The 20842-nt window shown below is 40.4% G+C and overlaps 1 protein-coding gene and 1 pseudogene across 4 annotated transcripts in view; one reads left to right on the forward strand and one right to left on the reverse strand.

The window, feature by feature from the left end:
• Positions 1 to 1181: 1181 nt before the first annotated feature.
• The window catches only part of ARNT (aryl hydrocarbon receptor nuclear translocator), a 53989-nt gene continuing 34328 nt past the window's right edge, over positions 1182 to 20842 (reverse strand). For 3 of the 4 annotated variants that reach the window (XM_019740003.2, XM_019740001.2, XM_019740005.2), the window contains 15 exons: positions 20133 to 20235; positions 18592 to 18657; positions 18115 to 18200; positions 16233 to 16309; positions 15416 to 15550; positions 12133 to 12207; positions 9660 to 9811; positions 7004 to 7114; positions 6771 to 6846; positions 6494 to 6617; positions 6199 to 6301; positions 5687 to 5834; positions 4342 to 4504; positions 3759 to 3928; positions 1182 to 3079 (listed from right to left, as the gene is read on the reverse strand). In XM_019740003.2, the coding sequence (XP_019595562.1) occupies positions 2990 to 3079; positions 3759 to 3928; positions 4342 to 4504; positions 5687 to 5834; positions 6199 to 6301; positions 6494 to 6617; positions 6771 to 6846; positions 7004 to 7114; positions 9660 to 9811; positions 12133 to 12207; positions 15416 to 15550; positions 16233 to 16309; positions 18115 to 18200; positions 18592 to 18657; positions 20133 to 20235 (1679 nt within the window). In that variant the 3' untranslated portion in view covers positions 1182 to 2989. The remainder of the gene's footprint in view (positions 3080 to 3758; positions 3929 to 4341; positions 4505 to 5686; positions 5835 to 6198; positions 6302 to 6493; positions 6618 to 6770; positions 6847 to 7003; positions 7115 to 9659; positions 9812 to 12132; positions 12208 to 15415; positions 15551 to 16232; positions 16310 to 18114; positions 18201 to 18591; positions 18658 to 20132; positions 20236 to 20842) is intronic. The other variant, XM_019740002.2, reaches the window with a different exon arrangement.
• Positions 12475 to 12951, forward strand: LOC109451624 (protein CEBPZOS; annotated as a pseudogene).

Here is a 20842-nt window from a genome sequence, read left to right on the forward strand (position 1 = left end):
CTGGTCTCCCCCATCCTTATTAATTATATTGGGGGGTCACGTTTTCCTGACTTTTCCATTACTGTCTCTCCAACTTTGAAACTTGTTTTGTATTTGTGTCTGACGCTCCCATCAGAGGAGAGGGAATAAACACAGAAGGCTAGGAAAGAGTCGTAAGGGAAGTCAGAGGTTCCAAAAGCATCTGTATTTTATAAGCTTGTTGGCTAAGTCGTTGCTGCTTCATGGAGAGTATTAGCTCTCCCAGCCAAACATGATTTTGCTGAGGAAGGATGTGCCCAGAAGGTCCAGATGAAACCGGTTCTAAAAGTAACCCAAAGCAGTACTCCTGGGAATTTCTGACAGCACATGAATCAATGGCATAAGCACTGCCAAGCTCACACGTGACGTCCCTTACTAAGCTCTCAGGTGGTGGGATGCTGATGAACAGTGCCTGTCTCAGTTACTAAAACCCCCAGCCCAGGTCATCTGAGCTTCTCCTACTTCCCCCAACACCCAGGCATGTGACAGATCATGAGTCTAGCTCAGCCCCCAAACCACACCCCCAAACTCCATTTTCTTCCATAACCAGATGTGGGGCAACAGGAAAAGAGGGTCCTTGGAGCAGGAAGAATACATGGGCTCTGGATTCAGTTTCTGGCAGGATTACGCACGTATTCCTCAAGAACACAGTTCTCTGCCTCTGGGTTTGACGATGCGCTGACGAACCACATGGTCCTAGAGGCTTGCCAGGTCCGGACCTGAACAGTGTAAATTTCCCCGTCCCTAATTCCTTTTCACCCAGAGAGGAGGACATCCTGGAGGAAGGAATCCAGATGGGCGCTGCTGGTCTCAAATCCCAATTCTCCCCCGCTCTCCCAAGGATTTAGGTAATCCCCACCCCCACCCCCATGGTCAGATGTCCTTGCTGATTTTACTCAGAATGAGTCAGGGTCAGGAGGACAACCAAGGAATGCTGAGTGATCCGAGCCCTGTGATTCCTGATTCCTGAAATTATAGACACACTGTGTTTTATGTTTATATATTTGGAGCTCAGGCTATGGATTCAACTAGTTGTGGGTGTTTGTTGTTTATGAGCTGGAAAGGAATAATAAAGCCGCAATCAAGATGACACAACACAAAGCTTACAAAAGGAAAAAATATTTTGTTTTAAAATACTTGCTACATGTCATTATTTTTGCCACTGTACAAAGGCCAACAAGAACAAAACAAAACAATCAAAAATAAAACCCTGAAGGAAAAGCGGAAACAAAACCCCCAGAGCATCTTCTCCCTCCCCGCTCCAAAAGCCCTGTAATAACTGTACAATATTATAGTTCTGATCACATTTAAAAACAGGTGATTATTAAAAAAACAAGGATTTCATTGGAAACTCAACTTTTTGGTTTCTTACACTGTGATATAAATATATATGTATACTGTATGTGTGCACATAGAATAAAAAAATAAACTGTTTCCTTTCCCACTCCACGGCCTGGCACCAGACTGGAGACAAAGGGAGGGAACGCCCGTAGTGACTGCTCAGCCTCTGCAGGCCCCCCGTGCGCCTTAGTCCACTATGGCTACATTTAACGTCTTCTCCTTATTAATTCAGTCTTGCACTGAAGATACTGGCCTGAGCCAATGAAGAAAAAAAGGCTGATCCACATGACTGTTACCTGAGGACGACGGGTGACAGTAGGAAGCTGTGCCTACACTGATATGGCTGTAGTTAGTGACTAAGTGACCCTGTCGGGATGGGCAGCCTGGCCCTGTCTATCACATGGTTTATGACACTTACGCTATCAAGCAAATTCAATCTCAAGACGGGAGAGAGGGAGCAAAGGGGAAAGAACTACAGGCCCAGAGGAGACCTAAGTCTCAATTTCTTGCCAGACTGGATACTCTGAGAATGGGATGAAGAGGCCACTTTGCAAGGCTTGGTATTTGGTATAAACTCCAGCAGTGTTTTCACTGGGCCTGCTAATCCAAGAAGTTGAGTTTCCATGCAGAAATAACCGCCACAGAACACACACAGGTGATTCCGACAGAAATATGCAGCATTATCCTTATGGCCACGTAGGGGACTTCTGAACATGTTTCTCTTGCCAGCCTATCTCCGTAATGTCTGCAGATCTTCCATGTAAGGCGAGAGCACCAAAAGCAGGAATGACCCAGCTTTATCACTAAATATGTTTGATGAGACCAAACAGATCAACAGAAGACTTTACATATCTGCTTACAGTTGCATATTGGCTGGGCATCGATGGAAGTGCAGCAAAGTCATTTATTGAAATACTCTTTGGCTGCAATACTAAGTGGAAAATACCTGGAAGATTTAACTCCTTAGGACTCTTAGAAAAAACAGAGACAGACAAAGATAAAATCTGGGACAAATTTTGCATAACTCCCTAATAGGGAGAAAGAAAACACACACATACAGATACACACACACACCACACACACACACACGCACTTTCTCTCTCTCCTCTCTTGCTTCCTCATTCAGTTTCTTTCCAGAGGAATTGCTCACAAGCAGCAGAAAGAAAATTTGCTCCCGTCCTACAGCCCCACATACACCTACCACGTTTCATGGTCCTCATTTACGAGGACAGTTCTCCTTTCCCCCACCTTAGTCAGAATTTCTTTCCAAAAACGAACCATAGAATCCAAGGCAAACGGTGGACGTCAAGTTCTCGAACCTGCCCTTGACCTTAGCACAATCATTTCTGCACAGATCCCTGGTCAGGAGACCTAGGAAAGGCATTCCTAACCTCACCCAGCCTCAGTTTCTCAGAGGGTCCCCAAAGTCTTGAGGATTCAACCCCATGTCATCTACAAATTCTCTCCGAGAGGCGGGACGAAAAGGGGAAGGCCAGAAGTGAAAGGGCGTTCACCTTAGGGGTGAGGGAAGGGAAGGGAGAGGAACTTTTATTTTGTTTACAAAAAGAGTTGCTTTTGAAAAACAAACGGTGACTTTTTTCCCCCACCCCTTATCCTCACCCCAATAGTTCTATTCTGAGAAGGAGGGAAACATAGTGAGATCAGGAAACTCCTCGCTGTTGTAGCTGCTGCCCTGGTCTCCCAGCATGGACAGCATCTCCTGAAAAGAGAAGAGCAAGTTTGGGTCACATCCCGGGATCCCTTCTGTGTACCGAGCTCCTCCCCACATCCCTGCGCCCCCATCCCTGGCCTAGAGCTCCTGCTCGGAGCCCTCTTTCCTCCCGGCGAGTCTGGCTCCTGGCGATGCCAACCTTGTCTCCTAGTCCCTTCTGCCTTCCTCCTACAGCCCCACATTTCCCCCTTTTCTAGTCCTCAGTACTTTCAAAAGGAGAAAAATATGCCTGCCACATTTCATGTAACCCCCTGGAGGTTCTTACGGAGTATCTTTCATCCTATTTGTTTTCTACCAAAACCCGTTTTGCCTTCTTTCAACCTGTGTTTTAAACTAGCTCTTCCTTTGTGCTAAGATTATTCCATTCAGTCTTGCAGTCCCCTCAGGATGTATGTAAATGGACCTTTAGAATCAGTACGTGTATTATACACAAGCTACTGTGCAGTGGGAATGGACTGAAACTAATTCCATGTCTTCGCAAGTGGTCTCGTTAGAGGCTGTGTGCATCACACTAAGTTCACAGTCTTTCCAATTAATGACATTTCTGCCCCTGTTCCCACTGCGTCTTCCCCCACACCCCAATCACGCCCACTCCATGCATGCTTCCTCTCTGTCTCTCCTCCCTGATCCTTTCTCTCTCAGTTCCTGATTTTCGGACTCTTCTCACCTGGAAGACCTCAGGCTGGCCGGGTTGCTGTGTTGACGGCTGTTGAACGTGTTGCTCATTAGAACTGGACCGATGGTGAGGCTGCTGGCCCTGCCACTGTGGCCAGACTCCCACCCCCTCTGCTGTCCGTGTCTGGAACTGTCCTGCGGTCTGCCCAGCCTGCTCAGGAGCTGTGAGGAGGAAGAAACTTCAGTGTAACTCCAGTGGAGGGAAAACCTAGACACAACACACAAGTGATTCATTTCACCGGGAACCGTCCTCCCTTCTCTCTGCCAGTCAATGCCTCTTTTAAAACCCAGCCTAAGCTAATTTTTCTTCTCTAGGGGCCTTTCCAAAGAGTTCTTTGCTCATGTTAGATTAAATTCACCTATTATGAAATGTATATACCTCCATGCTTTTTGTTATACGTGCGAAAGTCATTTTCATGTGGCTAGGTTTTAAATTCCAGATGGACTGTCGTCTTGCATTTCTCCACAATTAGCTCAGTGCATCCAGGACACAAGCAAACTGTTGTATTAAACTACCAAACTCTTTCTCTTTAGGGGTGTGGTTTTCCTGTTACCTCCTTCTGGTCTGAACTCACCAAAGCTGGACCCACGACTGGTGAGACCAGGGTAAGCAGCAGCGCCAGGGGACGCGGTGGGAGCACCGGGGAGGGACATGGGGCTAAAGGAGGACGGAGTCTGAAAGCTGCCCACACCAAACTGGGCAGAGCGGGTCTTGGCTGTAGCCTGCGTGGCCACCTGCTAGAAGAGAGAAAGGCACGGAGAAGAACACACGGACCGTTAGCACGACTGCACATCCACTCCTAGGAGAGTCACGCCCCCCGTCAATCACTGGGTTCGAGCCAGCTCCCACTCCCCCTACTGCGCATTTCTGCCAATTAACTCCCAATCTCCCTGGACACTATTTTTGAAGCAGTTGTGATAAAGTACAAAAAGAACTATGGGATTAATAAAAGTATACATTTAGAGTTGTGAGAACTAAAAGAAAATGATTTAAATAAAAGCATTTTACAAATTGTAAAGTGATATAGAAACTGGAGGCATGAATAACAGTATAGTATCACATATGGAGAAAAAACACTTTGCATCATTTTGTTCTTCAGTCTGCATTGCATCCATTTGTTCATAATGATGCTTTTTGGGGTAACTAACATTTTTCTCATCATAAGACTAACGCATATGTATTGCAGACTATTTGGAAAGTGAAGGAAAATAAATAGAAAAAAATCACTCATAATTCTACCACCAAAGACCCATAGTTAAAATTTTTGGATAATTTCTCCAGTTTTTATATATACAATTGAGATCATTCTCCATATAATTCTGGAGCCTACTTTTGGTTTTGACTTTTTTATTGAAAATATTCCTATTTAACTATTTACATTTATATTATTACTATGTATTATAATACATAATACATACTATAGTTATATGTATTATATGTGTTACCTATTATATATTACTAACATAAGTATATATAAATATATGAAAGAATATTAGTGTTAGGCTTAACATATTATATATACATATACGCATATATATTATAAGGACTTTTCAACACATATTTTTTTTGTAAACAGACACTACTATGTGTAAATTCCTAATTAATTTTCTCTTTTGTTCCTGTATTTTGTCATCCTAACCAAAGTGGAAACTTCTTTAAATTTACTCCAAAACAAATCTGAAAATTGAACCTGTTCTAGATGTTCTGTGTGAGCAATCTAATTTGAAGTGAATATGTGAAAACCATAGACTTTGAGATTTTTATCTACTTGCTCCCCACAAAGAAAAAACTGGAAAGTAGGCAGTGGGAGCTGAGGAGAAGGTGCCTAAGATAGACAAGAATAACTTCACACACGGAAAAAAGTCCGACCAACCAAACAAAAAACGACACACTGGCGAGAGAGAGATGAGAAACTTTACCTGGGCAGAGAAGCCTGGGCGGGTGCTAGGGGTCCACGTTGGGGCTGCTCCCTGGGTGGGGTTGGAGTGGCGGGAAATCTGGGCCAACATCTGCCCTGCAGAGGCTGGTGGCTGGACGATGGTTACAGGAGGTGCCAGAGCACTATTTCTAGGAGTGAACAAACAGTAAGGTAAAGGATTAAAAGGACGCATTTATCACAAACTCTAGGAACACAGGCCAATCTAGCACTCTCCTTAGGTTCCCTTAACTTCCCGGGGGTTAAGGAAAACTTGATAGCAGAATTTGGAGAAAACAAGGAAGACTGACAGTCACACACTCATCGGGACACACAGAGATGGAACCTGGAGCATGGCAATAGGACAGGTGTGGCAATAGGACAGGAGGAAGGAAAACAGCTTGTCTCATCCTAGGCCCTGCAAGTTCCACTGCTTTGTAGGCAAGAATAAAACCTGGATTCAGCAACTGAATCCCTCAGTTGCCCTGTCAAGCAGCACACACATATGGGGCTCACCTGAAATTCTCTGCCGGCCGGGGGGTAGGAGGGAATGTGCTGCCCTGGGAGAATAGCTGTTGGGTGGCAGGGACAGTGCTGGAGGAGAGGCCTTTACTCTGATCTGCGGACCAAAAGGAGCGGGGGGGAGGGCCGGTCAAGGGGCTGTAGTATATGAGTTCAGCAAGTTCCTATTTACTCAGGACGTATTACGATTATGTGGAAATATGTTGGAAGACTACTGATTGGGCTGCAGCAGGCCCATCAGTCAATGATTGAAATGAGAATTTAAAAGGAGAGTGAGGAAGAAACATACCTGCATTGATGTTGGAGTAGATTTCTGAAAATCGTGGATCTCTATCCTGGGCAAACAGACCATCTGACTTCTCGAGGGACTTGCTGTGTTCTGGCCCTGTGGTTGTCACAGGCTGAACAGAGACCTGTGGAATCCAATGATAGAAATAACCACGAAAGGTTTAACATGACAGGTCAATAACCTAAAGTCCAAATAATGATACATACACTCTGACTGGCACTGGGGGGACATTTCTTAAGGAAACGCTCACCATCCTCTTCCAAGGAGACACACTCACCTGGGAATGACTGTAGCTGGCCAGTCCATCTCTTCCTGGTACCACATCCAAGTCCGTTTGCTGTGGCTGTTGCTGCCTGTATGTCAAAGGCCAGTGAGGAGAGAAATAGGAAGATTCTTAAAAAGATTCTAAGTAAAGGGCCTTTGAAAAATAAGCAACAGGAAAGTGGGACTACAGACAGCCACACCCTGGCTAGTCAGTGCTGAATAAGTGATTCTTCTGCCCCTTCTCACCTGGGTGCCAGCTGCCCTGAGCCCATCTCCAGGGGTAAATTAGCTGTGGGACCCAGCTGCGGCCTCTGGATTGTGCTGGACAGTGTAGGTCGTGGTTCCTGGCTGGCGTTCCTGGGAAATGGAGAGGAGAGCAAATGGTGGGGCAGGGGGATGATGTACAGGAAGCTCTGTGTGTCCCCTATAGGCGGGGCAACCACTGATAAATTCCCCTTTCAAGTCCAACCCTAAAGGTAACCTAACACCTCAGATTCAACACACAATTCACACTGTGGACAACATGGTCCAGAAAAAACTCCTATGGCACATGCGTTCATCTGTTTGGGTTCTAACTCCTCTTAGGTATTCAATACCTAGTTGTTGTGGACGTGTGTATAACTATGCCTGCATGTCCATATTACTGTGTTTTTAAAAAGTCTAAGTAAAAAAACTGAAAGCGCACATACTGACACATTAAAAGAGGTTATTTCTGAATAGTGAGAATTTCTTTTCTTCTCTTATAGCTTTTGATACTTCCCAAATTTTCTATAAAGAATACTTATTTAAAATATTAACAATTAAAATTAATTGTGGCAGGGAAAATTCTATGTAAAAATGGAGAAAGCCATTATTTCCCGAAACAAGTTCTTTTTATCTTTTCTATTAAGCTTACTGGTGACACTGGCTAATAAAATTACATAGGTTTCAAGTGTATAATTCTATAATGCAGTCTATATATTGCATTGTATGTTCACCACCCAAAGTCAAATCTCCTTCTATCACCATATATTTGACACCCTTTACCTTTTTCTACCTCCTCCCTTTTTCTCTGGTAACCACTAAACTAACTGTTGCTGTGTCTATGAGTTTTTGTCTTGTTCATTTGTTGCTTTCAGTTTTATATGCCACATATGAGTGCAATCATACAGTTCTCAACTTTTTCTGCCTGACTTATTTCGCTTAGCATAATCATCTCCAGATCCATCCATGTTGCTGCAAGTGGCAATATTTCATCTTTTCTTATGGCTAAGCAATATTCCACTGTATGTATGTACCTCATCTTTATCCAATCATCTACTGAACACCTGGGTTGCAGAAACAAGTTGTTAAAAAGATTTCAAAATTTAAACAAAATGGAAACACAAAATACTATTTGTTCTGTAATATAAAGATGCAAAAACAAAAATCTACAATAATCATGATCATATACCTGAGTCCTAAGTTAATAAAAATTCCTAACCCAATCCACTCTGTTATACTAATTAGCAGAAAATTAAACTTTACAAGCCGGAAAAACTGATTTGAAGGATACAGATCCAGTGTTATTGCCAGCTACTACTCACACTTGCTAATTCCTTATAATTAGATCTTCAAGAGGTGGGTTTAAAGCCAGTGCTACAGACAGATTAAACGGAAAGGAAGCCACTTGACACTCACTGGGATAGGTACAATGAAAAAGACAGCAAGAACGTGGAGAAACTGTCACTCTCATACACTGCTGACAGGAGTGTAAAACAGTACATTTTGGAGCAGCTTTGGAAAAGTTTGGCAGTTCCTCAAAAGATTACATACAGCGTTACCACGTGACCCAGGGATGTACCCAGGAGAATAAAAACATATCCGAATATGCAAATACTCATGGCAGCATTCTCAATAGCCGAAAAGTGAAGCGACTCAATATTCGTCAACGGATGCAGGGATAAACAAAATGTGTGCAGCCATACAAAGGAATATTATTTGGCAAAATAAAAGAACGAAGTACAGATACATGCTACAACATGGATGAGCCTTAAAACACTATCCTAAGTAAAAGAGGCCAGTCACAAAGGAAGCATGTATTGTATGATTCCATTTATGTGAAATGTCTAGCGAGAACAGGCAAATCTACAGAGACAGAGTAGGCTAGCTGTTCTATGTGGCTTGGGGTACAGGATTTCTTTTTGGGATATGAGCATGTACTGGAATTAGACTGGTTAACAGTTGGCACAACCCTGTGACACACTTAAAAAAACGTGTGCTTTAAATGAGTGAACTGTATGGTATGTGAAATCTACCTCAATAAAATTGTTTTTTACAAAGCTGAGAAAGCAAGTTCAAACAGAAAGAAATGAAGGAACAGAGAGGAATAGACACTAACAAAAGAGTGGAGAGCTATGTTCTAAAGCAAACTATGGGCCAAAGCCAGTCCATCGCCTGTTTTTGTAAATAAAAGTCTGTTGGAACATAGACATTTTTGTTCATTTTATTTGACTAAGACTGCTTTCATGCTGTAACAGCAGAAATGAGTAGTTGCAATAGTGACCATACGCCCCACAAAGCTAAAACACTTACCATCTGGGCTTTTATACAGAGTGTGCAGACACCTGCTCTATAGAAAAATCCTGCCAGACCAGAGCAATAAACTGGTGTACAAAACAAAATCCTTTCTAGAAAGGGTTGAAACATAAATTGATATACAAACTCGTCACATTCAGAACCTAGTAGTCTCTAAACTAACGTCTGTTAAAATAAATTCTACTGGGACAAACTACCCAAATTATGAGAAGTCGGAAGAAGAGGCACTTCAAACTAATGGTGTTTACTACTAGAAAAGGAGACGAGAAGGAGGTAGCCTGCTAAGGCTGAGCAGACCGGGCCCAGGAGAAACCCCACTGCCAGGAAAGGCCTTTGTGGTACATACTTCACATTGGTGTTGGTACAGATGATGTACTCAATTTCATCTGAGTAAGGGTTTTGGAAAGTAAAGGAGCTGGTTCTCATCCACAGCCATTCTCTGTTCTTAGACCGGAACCGGAACATGACAGACAGCACCTGGCCTTTTAATTTCACCACCTGAAAAGTTTTCATGCTATCAGTGAAATCCACAAAAAATTTTTTAGAAAATTAAAAGTAAATAAATAAAATTCCCACTTCAACAACCCTAGGATTCTTGTGTCACTGTCCTCTTTTAACGTTACTAACAAAACAACATGAGTGAAAACTAAATAACGAGGACATATATTTACCATGTTTCTTCCCAGAGTCCCACGCTATCTGACCACTCTAGTCAAACAAGAATAACAATTACTTCCAGGAGTGTAAAGACTGTGTGTTTCCCCACTTCCCCTGGAAAGCCCCTTAAAGACTGCTGATCTAGCTTTACAGTCTATACCAGGAATTTGTAAGTTTAATGATACTGAATATAGTTTACACACTGCTCCTTAATCTTAGCTTTTTCCCTCAAACCCGAGAATTTGTTTTCATAGCACCCATGGCGGTTTCTATAAATAAAACTAAGTTGACCTTAGTCTTATTTTGCTTTAGTTTTTTAAAAGAAACTAATTTTAGATTATTTTAGTTCCCAGTCTCATGGCATAGGAAATAATCTTCTGACCCTCCCTCTCTAACAATAAAGAAAAAGTAATATTAGCAACTAACATTAATTTTGTAGTTACTATATGTCAACCACTGGGCTTTGTGCTTTTTCTTTTTTTTTAAGAACATCAACATTTATTTAATATGATAAAAAAGAAATGTGATATAAACATTTGCATTTAAACAATAGTAGCCTTTAATACTCCCATGTACTCACTGTATAACATAAACACGATGAATATAATAACATTTGTAACACAAATTAGGTACTGGGTTTGAAAACCTGCTTATTGCTATACATATCTATTTCAAAGAAGTATAAGCCCAGTACTTCAAAATATCTACATTTTAAATTGCTTTTTAAGAAAAAGTTAAGTGATAACATTTGTGTTTAGGCAGTTACTGCTGATGTTACAATCTGACAAAGTAATAACTACAGCAGAAAATGGGACATACTTCATTTAGCAATACAAAACTGGCATGTTTTAAATCTATATGTATAAATAACTATATATAAGTATGTATATAATATATAAATATATATATAAATAGCTTTTACAGATCAAGTGTGAAACGAAGCACTGAAGTAACTAAAATGGAGGATGAAAAAAGAAAATAATTTTCATTGGAATAACTAAATTTATGTAATGAAAAGCAAAAAGAAATATAAACCCATCTAGACTTAAGAAACATCAAAATCTGGAAAGCAGCAACTAAGTGACTGTAGCCTGCATGTTAAAAAGCACCTTCACTTGTGTACTCTAAAATCATAGCAGCAAGCTGGTGTCAGAATCTAACCATCTTGAGATTACGGAGTGTATACATGGCCATTAAAGCTTCTTGGAATCAACATTTTCCAGAAGTGATAAAATGATACTCTGTGGCCGAAAGTGTCAGAATTATAAATTTCGTGGATTTAAAATATACCCTACATTATCTTCTCACACTACTGAAGGTCCACGTCCTTAGCTTTGAATGGTGTCAACACAAGTCCGAATAGTCCATCTTGAGATTACAGATACATGAAACAGGATCCTTCTGTGAGCTGCAGCAGAGTGGATGGAACTGAGATGCTGGAGAAGAGGACTCAGGGGACAGAGACTTCTAATGGCCATTGTCTGATCTGTTCTAGAAGTTGGGCCGTGTGCTATAATGCATTACCTCATTTAATCTTCCCAAGAACCCTCTGAATTTAAGTACTGTTATTATACCCATTGTATCAGGGAGGATACTACTGAGTCATAAAGAGGAAAATTAACTGGTCTAATATAAAGTAAGAACGGCTACCTAATTCACCAGACATTTTCAGGACATAGGCCTGAAAATTACAATTAAGAGAGTCAGCTTACAGTGAAGAGTCAACTCTCATTTATCTATAACGGAACTGTAAAATGAATTTTTCTACTACTACCCACAGGTCAGTGAAGCCTAGAATATTTTAAATATTAGGTTGGTGCAAAAGTAATTGCAATTTAAAAGGTTAAAAATAATTGCAAAAACCACAATTACTTTTGCACCAACCTAATACTTTAAAGACAGTCCCTTGGATGCAGCTAGTTAGAGTCAAGACAGTCAGCAGCCAAAGCCAAACAAAAGAAACCTCACAAATTATTGAGTCTCAAAGTATTGGTCCTTTCCTGTTCCTGAAAAATACAGGTTAAGTCCTAAAGAATGTAAAGTCACACTGCCTGCCCCAAGTTCTTGATTCATCAGTTGTCAGTAAGTATTCGTGGAATGAATGTGATAATAGATATTAGATAAAAATATTATTTGGACCCAAACCAGGAAAAAAAGGTCACCTGTTGGAAGCTGTCTCTTAGAAGCTGCTGGTCTTCAGGATGACAGAACTCTACGATGTTCTTTCCTAAGAGTTCCTAAAAGGGACAAAGGAGAGGAAGATTAACACTTTGATGAGCAGCTAACTTTCCTGGCCCATTACAAGGCACTTGGGTTTCATTTCTCCTGTCTTCATCCTAGAATTGTAGTAAGTGTGGAGGAAAAAAAAAAAAAAAGACAGAAACAAAAGATGGAATCTGCTAAGCAACTAGCCGCTAGAGAGTTTTTCTTTCTCAGAATATTGGGTGTTTATTTTAACTGCACGTACAGATTTAAATACATAATCCAGTCGTCCTACATGTACAATTTGATGATCTATGGTAAACGTGTACAGTTGTGCAACCGTCACCACAGTCCACTTTTAGACCATACCCACTGCGGCAGCCGCACATGCACACGACTTGGGATGGCCCGTACCATGGAACCACTGGCAAAGATCTGTAAAGGACATTTAGTCGCTGAAATCTGTGGGCATATTTGGAGCATATGGTTTGTTTAATAAGATGAACGCAAGCCAAGATTTCAGGCAAACAATGAGCAAGAAATTTCCCTTTATCTTGGAAGTTTATATTACAAATCTATTGACTATTCTGGAATGTACAGAATCAGAGAGCAAGATCACAAAAAATGGTTGAACAGCAAAAGTTAGGAATTTGGCTAATATTCAAGGTTTATCCTATTTCATAGTATCAGGCAAGATTAAAATCCCAAAGTTGACATGGATGGATTCTGGAATATTTAAGACAAAATGTAAATTCTAATTAAGCCAAAGGTTTTATTCTTTGGACTAACTGTGAAGAAATTGATGGGAGGTTATGTTTATTGTTAAAGTTTTGTTTATACTACTCAAAATAAAGTGGTTCTCCTAAAAAACAAAAGAAAAAAATGTCCACTGCCCCCAAAAGTTCCCTTGTGCATGTTTATAGTCAATGCCTGTTCCCAATCCCCTCGCCAACCACAAATCTGCTTTCTGCTTCTTTAGTTTTGCCTTTTCTAGAAATTTCATATAAATGTAGTCAAAATATATAGCCTTTTATGTTTGGCTTCTTTAACAAAATATTTTTGAAATTCATTTTTGTATGTTCCGTGTATCAATAGTCTATTCCTTTTTATTGCTCAGCAGTATTCTAACACAGACATACCACCGTTTGTGTAACTATTCACTAGTTAATGGACAATTAGACTTTTCACTTTTTGGTTATTATGAATATTATAGTTGTGAATATCTGTGTATACATCTTAAGTGAACAAATGTTTTCATTTCTCTTGGGTAAATACCTAGGAGTAGAATTGCTAGGTGGTGGGGTAAGTGTATGTTTAACACTTTAAAAAACTGTCAAAATGCTTTTCTAAAGTGGCTATGCCATTTTACATGTCTGTCAACAATGTATGATGCTTCTAGTTTCGTCACGTTCTTGCTAAAACTCAAAAAAAGTTTTTAATTTAATTTTTAAAATTGAGCTAACATTGAGAACACTTCCTAATCTAGCCATTCTAGAGGGCATAACATATAGTGGTCTCACTTTGGTTTTGATTTGCACTTTCATAATGACTAATGGTGATGGGCATATTTTTATGTGCCTTCACATTTCTTCTTCGATGAAATGTTTACTCAAATCTTGTACCTTTTTGTTTTTACTGGATGTTTGTCTTAATGAGTTGTGACAGCTCTTTATGTATTCTGGACACAAATCCTTTTTCATATATATGATTTGCAAATGTTTTCTCCCAGTTTGTGACTTGTCTTTTAATTTTCTTAATGTCCTTTTAAGAGGGCAAATTTTAATTTTGATAAAATTCAACTTATCATTTTTTTCTTTTGTGAATCATGCTTTTAGTGTCATACAAGTAATCTCTGCCTAACTCAAGATCACAAAAATGTTCTCCTAGAAGTTTTATAACTTTTGCTCTACACATTTAAATCTTTGAGTTGATTTTTGTGTGTGGTAGGAGGTAAGAGTCTAAGTTCTTTCTTTTTTTGATATCCAATTGTTCTATCACCATTTGTTTGAAAGATTTCTTTTTTCCCCACTGAATTATCTTGGCATTTTTGTTGATAATAGGTTGACCATAGGGGGCCGGCCTGATGGCTCAGGCGGTTAGAGCTCCATGTTCCTAACTCCGAAGGTTGCCGGCTCGATTCCCACATGGGCTAGTGGGCTCTCAACCACAAGGTTGCTGGTTCAATTCCTCGAGTCCCGCAAGGGATGGTGGGCAGCACTCCCTGCAACTAAGATTCAACACAGCACCTTGAGCTGAGCTACCTCCCGATGGCTCAGTTGGTTGGAACCTGTCCTCTCAACCACAAGGTTGCCGGTTCAATTCCTTGTCTCCCACAAGGGATGGTGGGCAGTGCCCCCTGCAACTAGCAATAGCAACTGGACCTGGAGCTGAGCTGCGCCCTCCACAACTAAGACTGAAAAGGACAACAACTTGAAGCTGAACAGCACCCTCCACAACTAAGATTGAAAGGACAACAACTTGACTTGGAAAAAAGGCCAGGAAGTACACACTGTTCCCCAATAAAATCCTGTTCCCCTTCCCCAATAAAACCTTAAAAAAAAAAAAAAATAGGTTGACCATAAATGTGAGCACAGACTCTAGTCTGGTCTATTGATCTATGTACCTAGCCTTATACCAATACCACAGTGTCTTGATAACAATAGCTGTATAATAGGTATTGAGTCAGGTGGTGCAAATCCTCCAACTTTGTTCTCCTTTTCCAAGACCTCGTTTTCACCAACCTCTTCATACAACCATAGCCAGAACTCCCTTCTGGCCACTATTGTTTTGAATGTTGACATAATGACTTATTTCTCAACTCAGGTATAGTTACCTGGTCTGCTAAATGAGAAATCTAAATAAAATCATGACAACTTACTTGTGGGTTACTATGCATCTAGGTGATTACATGAATTATCGAAAGGTGGCCATGGCACTGTAACTAATTAAAACGAGCACTTTTGCATCACTGTCATCTGCATTAATATCAGTAACAAAAAAATAAATATGTATTCACACCTGCTGCTCCCACCTGGTTTCACACACCATGTTTTTCTAGATCGGATGCTAGCCTTGGTAAGACTCTGAGAATAAATTTAGCTGCTGACAGAATAGGATCGTCTCTTTTTCTGAGCTAGGGCTGGTATGTTTGGCTGTCTCTAGAATGACATGACTGAATAATCTCAGCACAGCCGAGGGCAAATGAGAGCCCGCGTTGAGTGGTTGAACAGCTGCAGCTCTCACCTGTGGTTGGTAGCCAACAGTAGCCACACAGCGGTGATCCACAAAGGTGAACGTGCCCTCAATGTTGTGTCGAGAGATGAACTCTGTTGGTTGACAAACATTACTCATGTCTGTGCAGTTGGGCGAACTAGTTACCTGAGAGTAAAGAGACAAAAATGAGGCAAAATGACACCATTCTTCACAGATGTATTTCCTACCTCCTCACGGTCACTGACATGAGGCTCCCCATTTTAGGAATTTCAAAACTTTCACACCACATTCAGGAAGGAAAAAAGACAATCACCACCAGAGAGGGCACAGGCCTAGCCCCACTCCCACACACGCACTCTTTACCAACCTTGTAAAGAAAGATAAAAATTCATTTAACCCCAAACCCACCTACTTCCATTTAGCTAGGCCGTGTTCATTACTCAGATTGGAAAATTGTAATCCCAAGTAACCAAGATGCTTATCTATTTTTATGAGAAGAATCAAAATAGCCCCTCTTCTTTATTGTTAGTCATGGAAGGATATAATGAAAAAAACTTTCTTCTCTTGTACAGGAGCAAAAGAAATCAGTTGGAAATAAAAAATTCAGCATTGTAAAACTAAATATATGAAAAATAAGGGGAAAAGATTTCCCTCCCTCTCTCATCCTTTTCAGTTTCTGCTAAATCCAAGAGAAGTAATATTAACTATGAATGCCATAATCCTCCAAGTATTTGGAACTGTATAGAATTCTTCCTTTGTAGTCGGAGAGAAAAATAACATGAAAGTCCTGACGGAGATTTCTTCTTACTGAAAAGGGATGATATAAGTGTGAGAAATTCATACTTGCCTGCAGTCTGCCAATGGCCACCAGGCAGAACTTGCTCCCCTGGCCGGCCTCTGGGTCGTCATCTGGGAGGGAGACACCTTCAGGAAGGTGAAGTTAAAAGGTTTAACAAGGATCTCAAACTCAACTGCCTTCAAAAGTCAGATAGGTAATGATTTAAACTACATGGATGTATGAAGAGGCTAGATGTAACATAATGAGGAGTGCTGAAAGAGAAGAATAAAAGGACTCATCGATACAGAGCATAAACCATCGATGGCCTCCAGAAGGGAGGGGGTGGGGGGTGGGCAAAAAAGATGAAGGGGATTGAGGTACAAACTCCCAGATATAAAATAAATAAGTCACGGGGATGCATTGTACAGCATAGGGAATATAGTTAATAACATTGTAATAACTGTACAGCAACTAGACTTATCATGATCACTTCGTATGGTATATAAATGCTGCATTGCTATATTGTACACAGAGAACTAATATGATATTGTATGTCAATTATAATTTTTTAAAAAAAGAATAAAGGTAAAAAACAACTACATAGAATTTACCATATATGGCAGGTACTGTTTTAAGTATTTATATATATATATTAATTTATATATTTTACCCATATTAACTGTAATAAACTGCAGAGTACAGGTCCTACCCAAAGTACGTATTCTAAAAACTATGCTGGCCAAACCAAACACATATGAAGGCAGCCATTCATTCTGTGACCAGGTCATAGGAAGAGAACAGATGTCTTGCCCAACCCATGACTTTTAAAGTAAGCCAACAACCAAAATGAAATTATATCAAACACCAAGAGTCATTTATGTCCTTTGGAAAAGAGAGAAGCCAAAGTTTCAATGTCTTATATGGCAAGGAAAGAAGGTTACATTTACACTCTACTATTCATAGTTCTCTTCTTTTTATCAAGAAAAATAGTATTTCTTTGAGAGCTATACAGAAGCATAAAAGATCATGTATACCTCAAGTATATGATTTATACAGTATACAAACTAAAATGTCCTAATGCTATTGTTCTTAAAATTAATTACATGTAACTACCATTTTTGGACGCCTACCATATGCCAGGCATGGGGCTAGGCACTTTTCTTACATTAAATCTAATCGTCATAATAACACTTTATGGGATGTATTACCTCCAAACTACAGATAAGAAAACTGAGGTATTTTTATAAAGGTCAGGCAATTTACTCAAGGACATACCGCTAGTAAACAACAATGCCAGAATCAAACCCAGGTTTTTCCAATTCCAAATCTCTTACCAAAATACACCACTTTGCCTCTCGTTTCTCTTAGTTTTTGTCTCCCTAAAATACCCACTTCCAAATTATACATACCTAGCAGGGAAGTAACAAAGTTGCTAAGATTTGGAAAATCTAACAAGCCAGTTTAAAAGGCTGATCCTGCCACCCCAACCACCTTTCTCACATTCCCTCTTTGACTTCAAGTTCTGGTAAATCTAATCACATCCTGATTTAAATGCCTTTGCAGAGAATATTCCCTTTATAAGTTACTACAATGAAGCCATTCCCCCCCTTCTCCCTACTTTAGAAAGCTTTCCCAAGTTAACTGTATTCAATGCCAACTGTTTCTTTATACACAAATACTTAGAATATAGGTCTTCTGTGTACATTATTATGAACCATTCCGTGACACAGCCAACACTGAGTCATTTTCAAGGCTGGGCAATCCATCTGCTCAACTGGTGTATACGCTCCTTAAGGGAAGGAAAGGGGTCTACTTTTTCTTTCCTATTTTCTTACAATTTGTACCAAAGTGCATTTCATATACCAGGTACACATGATAAATGTCAGCAAACTTTCCTGGCCTGTGAGGCGCCTGCTACGCCAAGAGAGAAACCCCTGTCTAACTTTCCTACCTGCTGGGGGCCAGGCTTTGATGTAGCCCGTGCAGTGGACCACCACGAAGTGCGGCTCCCCATCCTTCACAGAGCCAAGTCCGTTCCTAGAAGAATTACAGGTGTGAGGAGAAAACCCTACCTACCCAGTAACACATCAAAGGCAACGGCGACTTAGAGCCTTTAACTTTGTGCTCTTGGGTATTTAGAAAATAGGATACCTGTACTTGGATCTTTCCCACCCAAAAGCGACCATCATATTTTTGACCCCTGCCAAGCTAAAGCAACTTAAAGGTACTACTGCAGGAAGACAGTAGGTAAAGTGATAGGGCAACTTCCTTAAATGGGGTAAGCAAAAGAAGTTTTAGAAGTTCAGGAAAATATTGCCAGGAAAAAACTAACTAGAAGTGAGGGAGTAGGGGGAGGGCTGCGGAAGGAAGTACTACAGCAAGAGGCAAAGAGGGGACGATCTCTGCTTTTCACTGCTCAGGCTCTCACCTGCATCTGTTCCTCACGAAGCTTAGTCTGTTCATGGAGACCGGGTCTACAGAGCTACTGCCACATCTGTTTCAATGAACAGAGAGATGAAAAGCAATTAAGCTGCAATATCAAAGAACTTACCATCGGTTAGCAGCCAGCTAACAGGCTCTGGGTACAACTAGACACAGAAATTTAGCAACAATGCTCCTAACAAAGAAGAATAAAGAGGTCAGGTTTGAAATTTCTAAAACTTGTAACTGTCCTGGAATTTGAAGTCAAAATGTTCTGCATGCAGAAGGGCAGAGATTCTCTACATCAGGGGTCAGTATGCTTCTTCTGTAAAGGACCAGACAGCAGACATTTTCAACTTTGTGGGCCATACAATCTGTTGCAACTAGTCAAATCTGCTTTTATAGAATGAAAGCAGCCATGGACAATATGTAAACAAATGGGCGTGGTTATATTCCAATAAAGCTTTGTTTACAAATTAAGAGCTGTGGTTTGCCAACTCTATACCACAGCCCAATCTATTTGCTACGTTTCGTTATTATTTATCTTGCTCCTGCCTGTGTCTTTCCATTAGCCATGTCCACATATTGGGACACTTTATCCCATCTTCTCTACTTTCTCTCATTTCTTTAAGTTAATAATAATAGATAAAACTTACACAGAATTTAATATGTGCCATGCATTACTCTCAGCCTCTTTACGGATATTTATTCATCTAATACTCGTAACTTTATGAAGTTGGTATTAATGTCACTCACAGTATTAGATGATGAAATCAAAACACAAAGTAGTCATTTAATCTGATCCTGATCTCAGAAGGTAGTAAGTGGCCAGTAGTACGGGCCTGAAGCTACACTAAACCAGAGCTACAACTCAATTTTGCAACTCTCCCCAGAAACCTTTCTTAACATCCTATGCGTCATTTCTAATAAGCATCTTCTCAGTACAACGTAGTCAATTTCCATTATACAACCTGAACTTTCATGACTTTAAGAGATGTCTTTTCTACCTGTGTAGAAAGCACTATCCTTTCTTCAGAATCCTAAAACATATAGTATTTACAGTATAGTATTTATAAACACTAAATACTAACTGAAAGACATAAGTCTCAATTTCTACCAAAGGAAAAGAAAAAGGCAGAAGTGGTCTGAGTACAGGATAATGTCTCATGATATACTGAGAAAAAAATATAGGTTTTGGAGTCTGACTACTATGGATTAAAATAAAATCCTGTCTCAGACATTATCTGTGTAATCCTGGGAAGTTAATTTCTTTCAGTCTGTTTTTTAATCGGCAAAATAGTAACCCTGAATTCTACCCTATTGGGCATTTGTGAGAAACGAGATGACAGTCACAAAGCACCTACCGTATCTGGCACAGGAGTCCAGTCAATGTTCCCTTATCAAACACTTTATTCTGTGTTACAGCCCATGTGGGTCTTGAGAGTTCAATTTAATCCAACTGGAGTTTGGATGTAAGAGCTGAACTCCTCTGACACTCAGCTCGTAACTCTTCCTCCGTCAAAGCACCACCTTCAGCGTGACACTCACCTCATGCGGCAAATGAACGACCTCCTCGAGCCCATACACATCCTCATGGAAGACTGCTGACCCTCCTTTTTCACTGTTCCCGTCTTCAGATCAAGGATACGCCCTGAAGAAGAACGTGAAGGGCAGTCTGGAGTGCATTCCCATGCATGGGGCCGAGGGGGAAGGATACTGAAGGCCAAGATGAATAAGCAGCCTGTTTGTGCCCTCCGGTCTCCTTGCTTATCACACAACAGGCCAAGTAAGGAATGGATTTTAAGCCTAAAATACCTCAATTCTCATCAATAAATCTTACTCTTAACTTCAAAGGTAGCACTGGAAATAAGCCTGTGCAGGAGAAGGTTAGGAGTGGAAGGCTGTGGTGGCAAGCAAGAGGCAAGGCTATAATCTTGGGTCTTATTATTTTATACAAATGCATGCGCACACGCATGCACAGACACACACACAGACGCACAGACACAAAGACACATACACACTCAGTGAATGTTTCTGATTTAAAAACATAATTTTATAAGCTACAGAAACACATATCTATCTTAAGCCAAAATTTTATATTATATAGAAGCCAATGGCAACTTTTGGGGGAAAAGAACTAGAAAAATGAAATCCATCAAAAACATGAAAGAGGGGAATACTAAATGCCAACATTAATATAGCCATAATGGACTTCCCTGCATTTTATTTTAATTACCAGTTTTGACCTGCTTCCACTT

This window comes from Rhinolophus sinicus, linkage group LG14, assembly GCF_036562045.2.
Source record: "Rhinolophus sinicus isolate RSC01 linkage group LG14, ASM3656204v1, whole genome shotgun sequence".
NCBI lineage: Eukaryota > Metazoa > Chordata > Mammalia > Chiroptera > Rhinolophidae > Rhinolophus > Rhinolophus sinicus.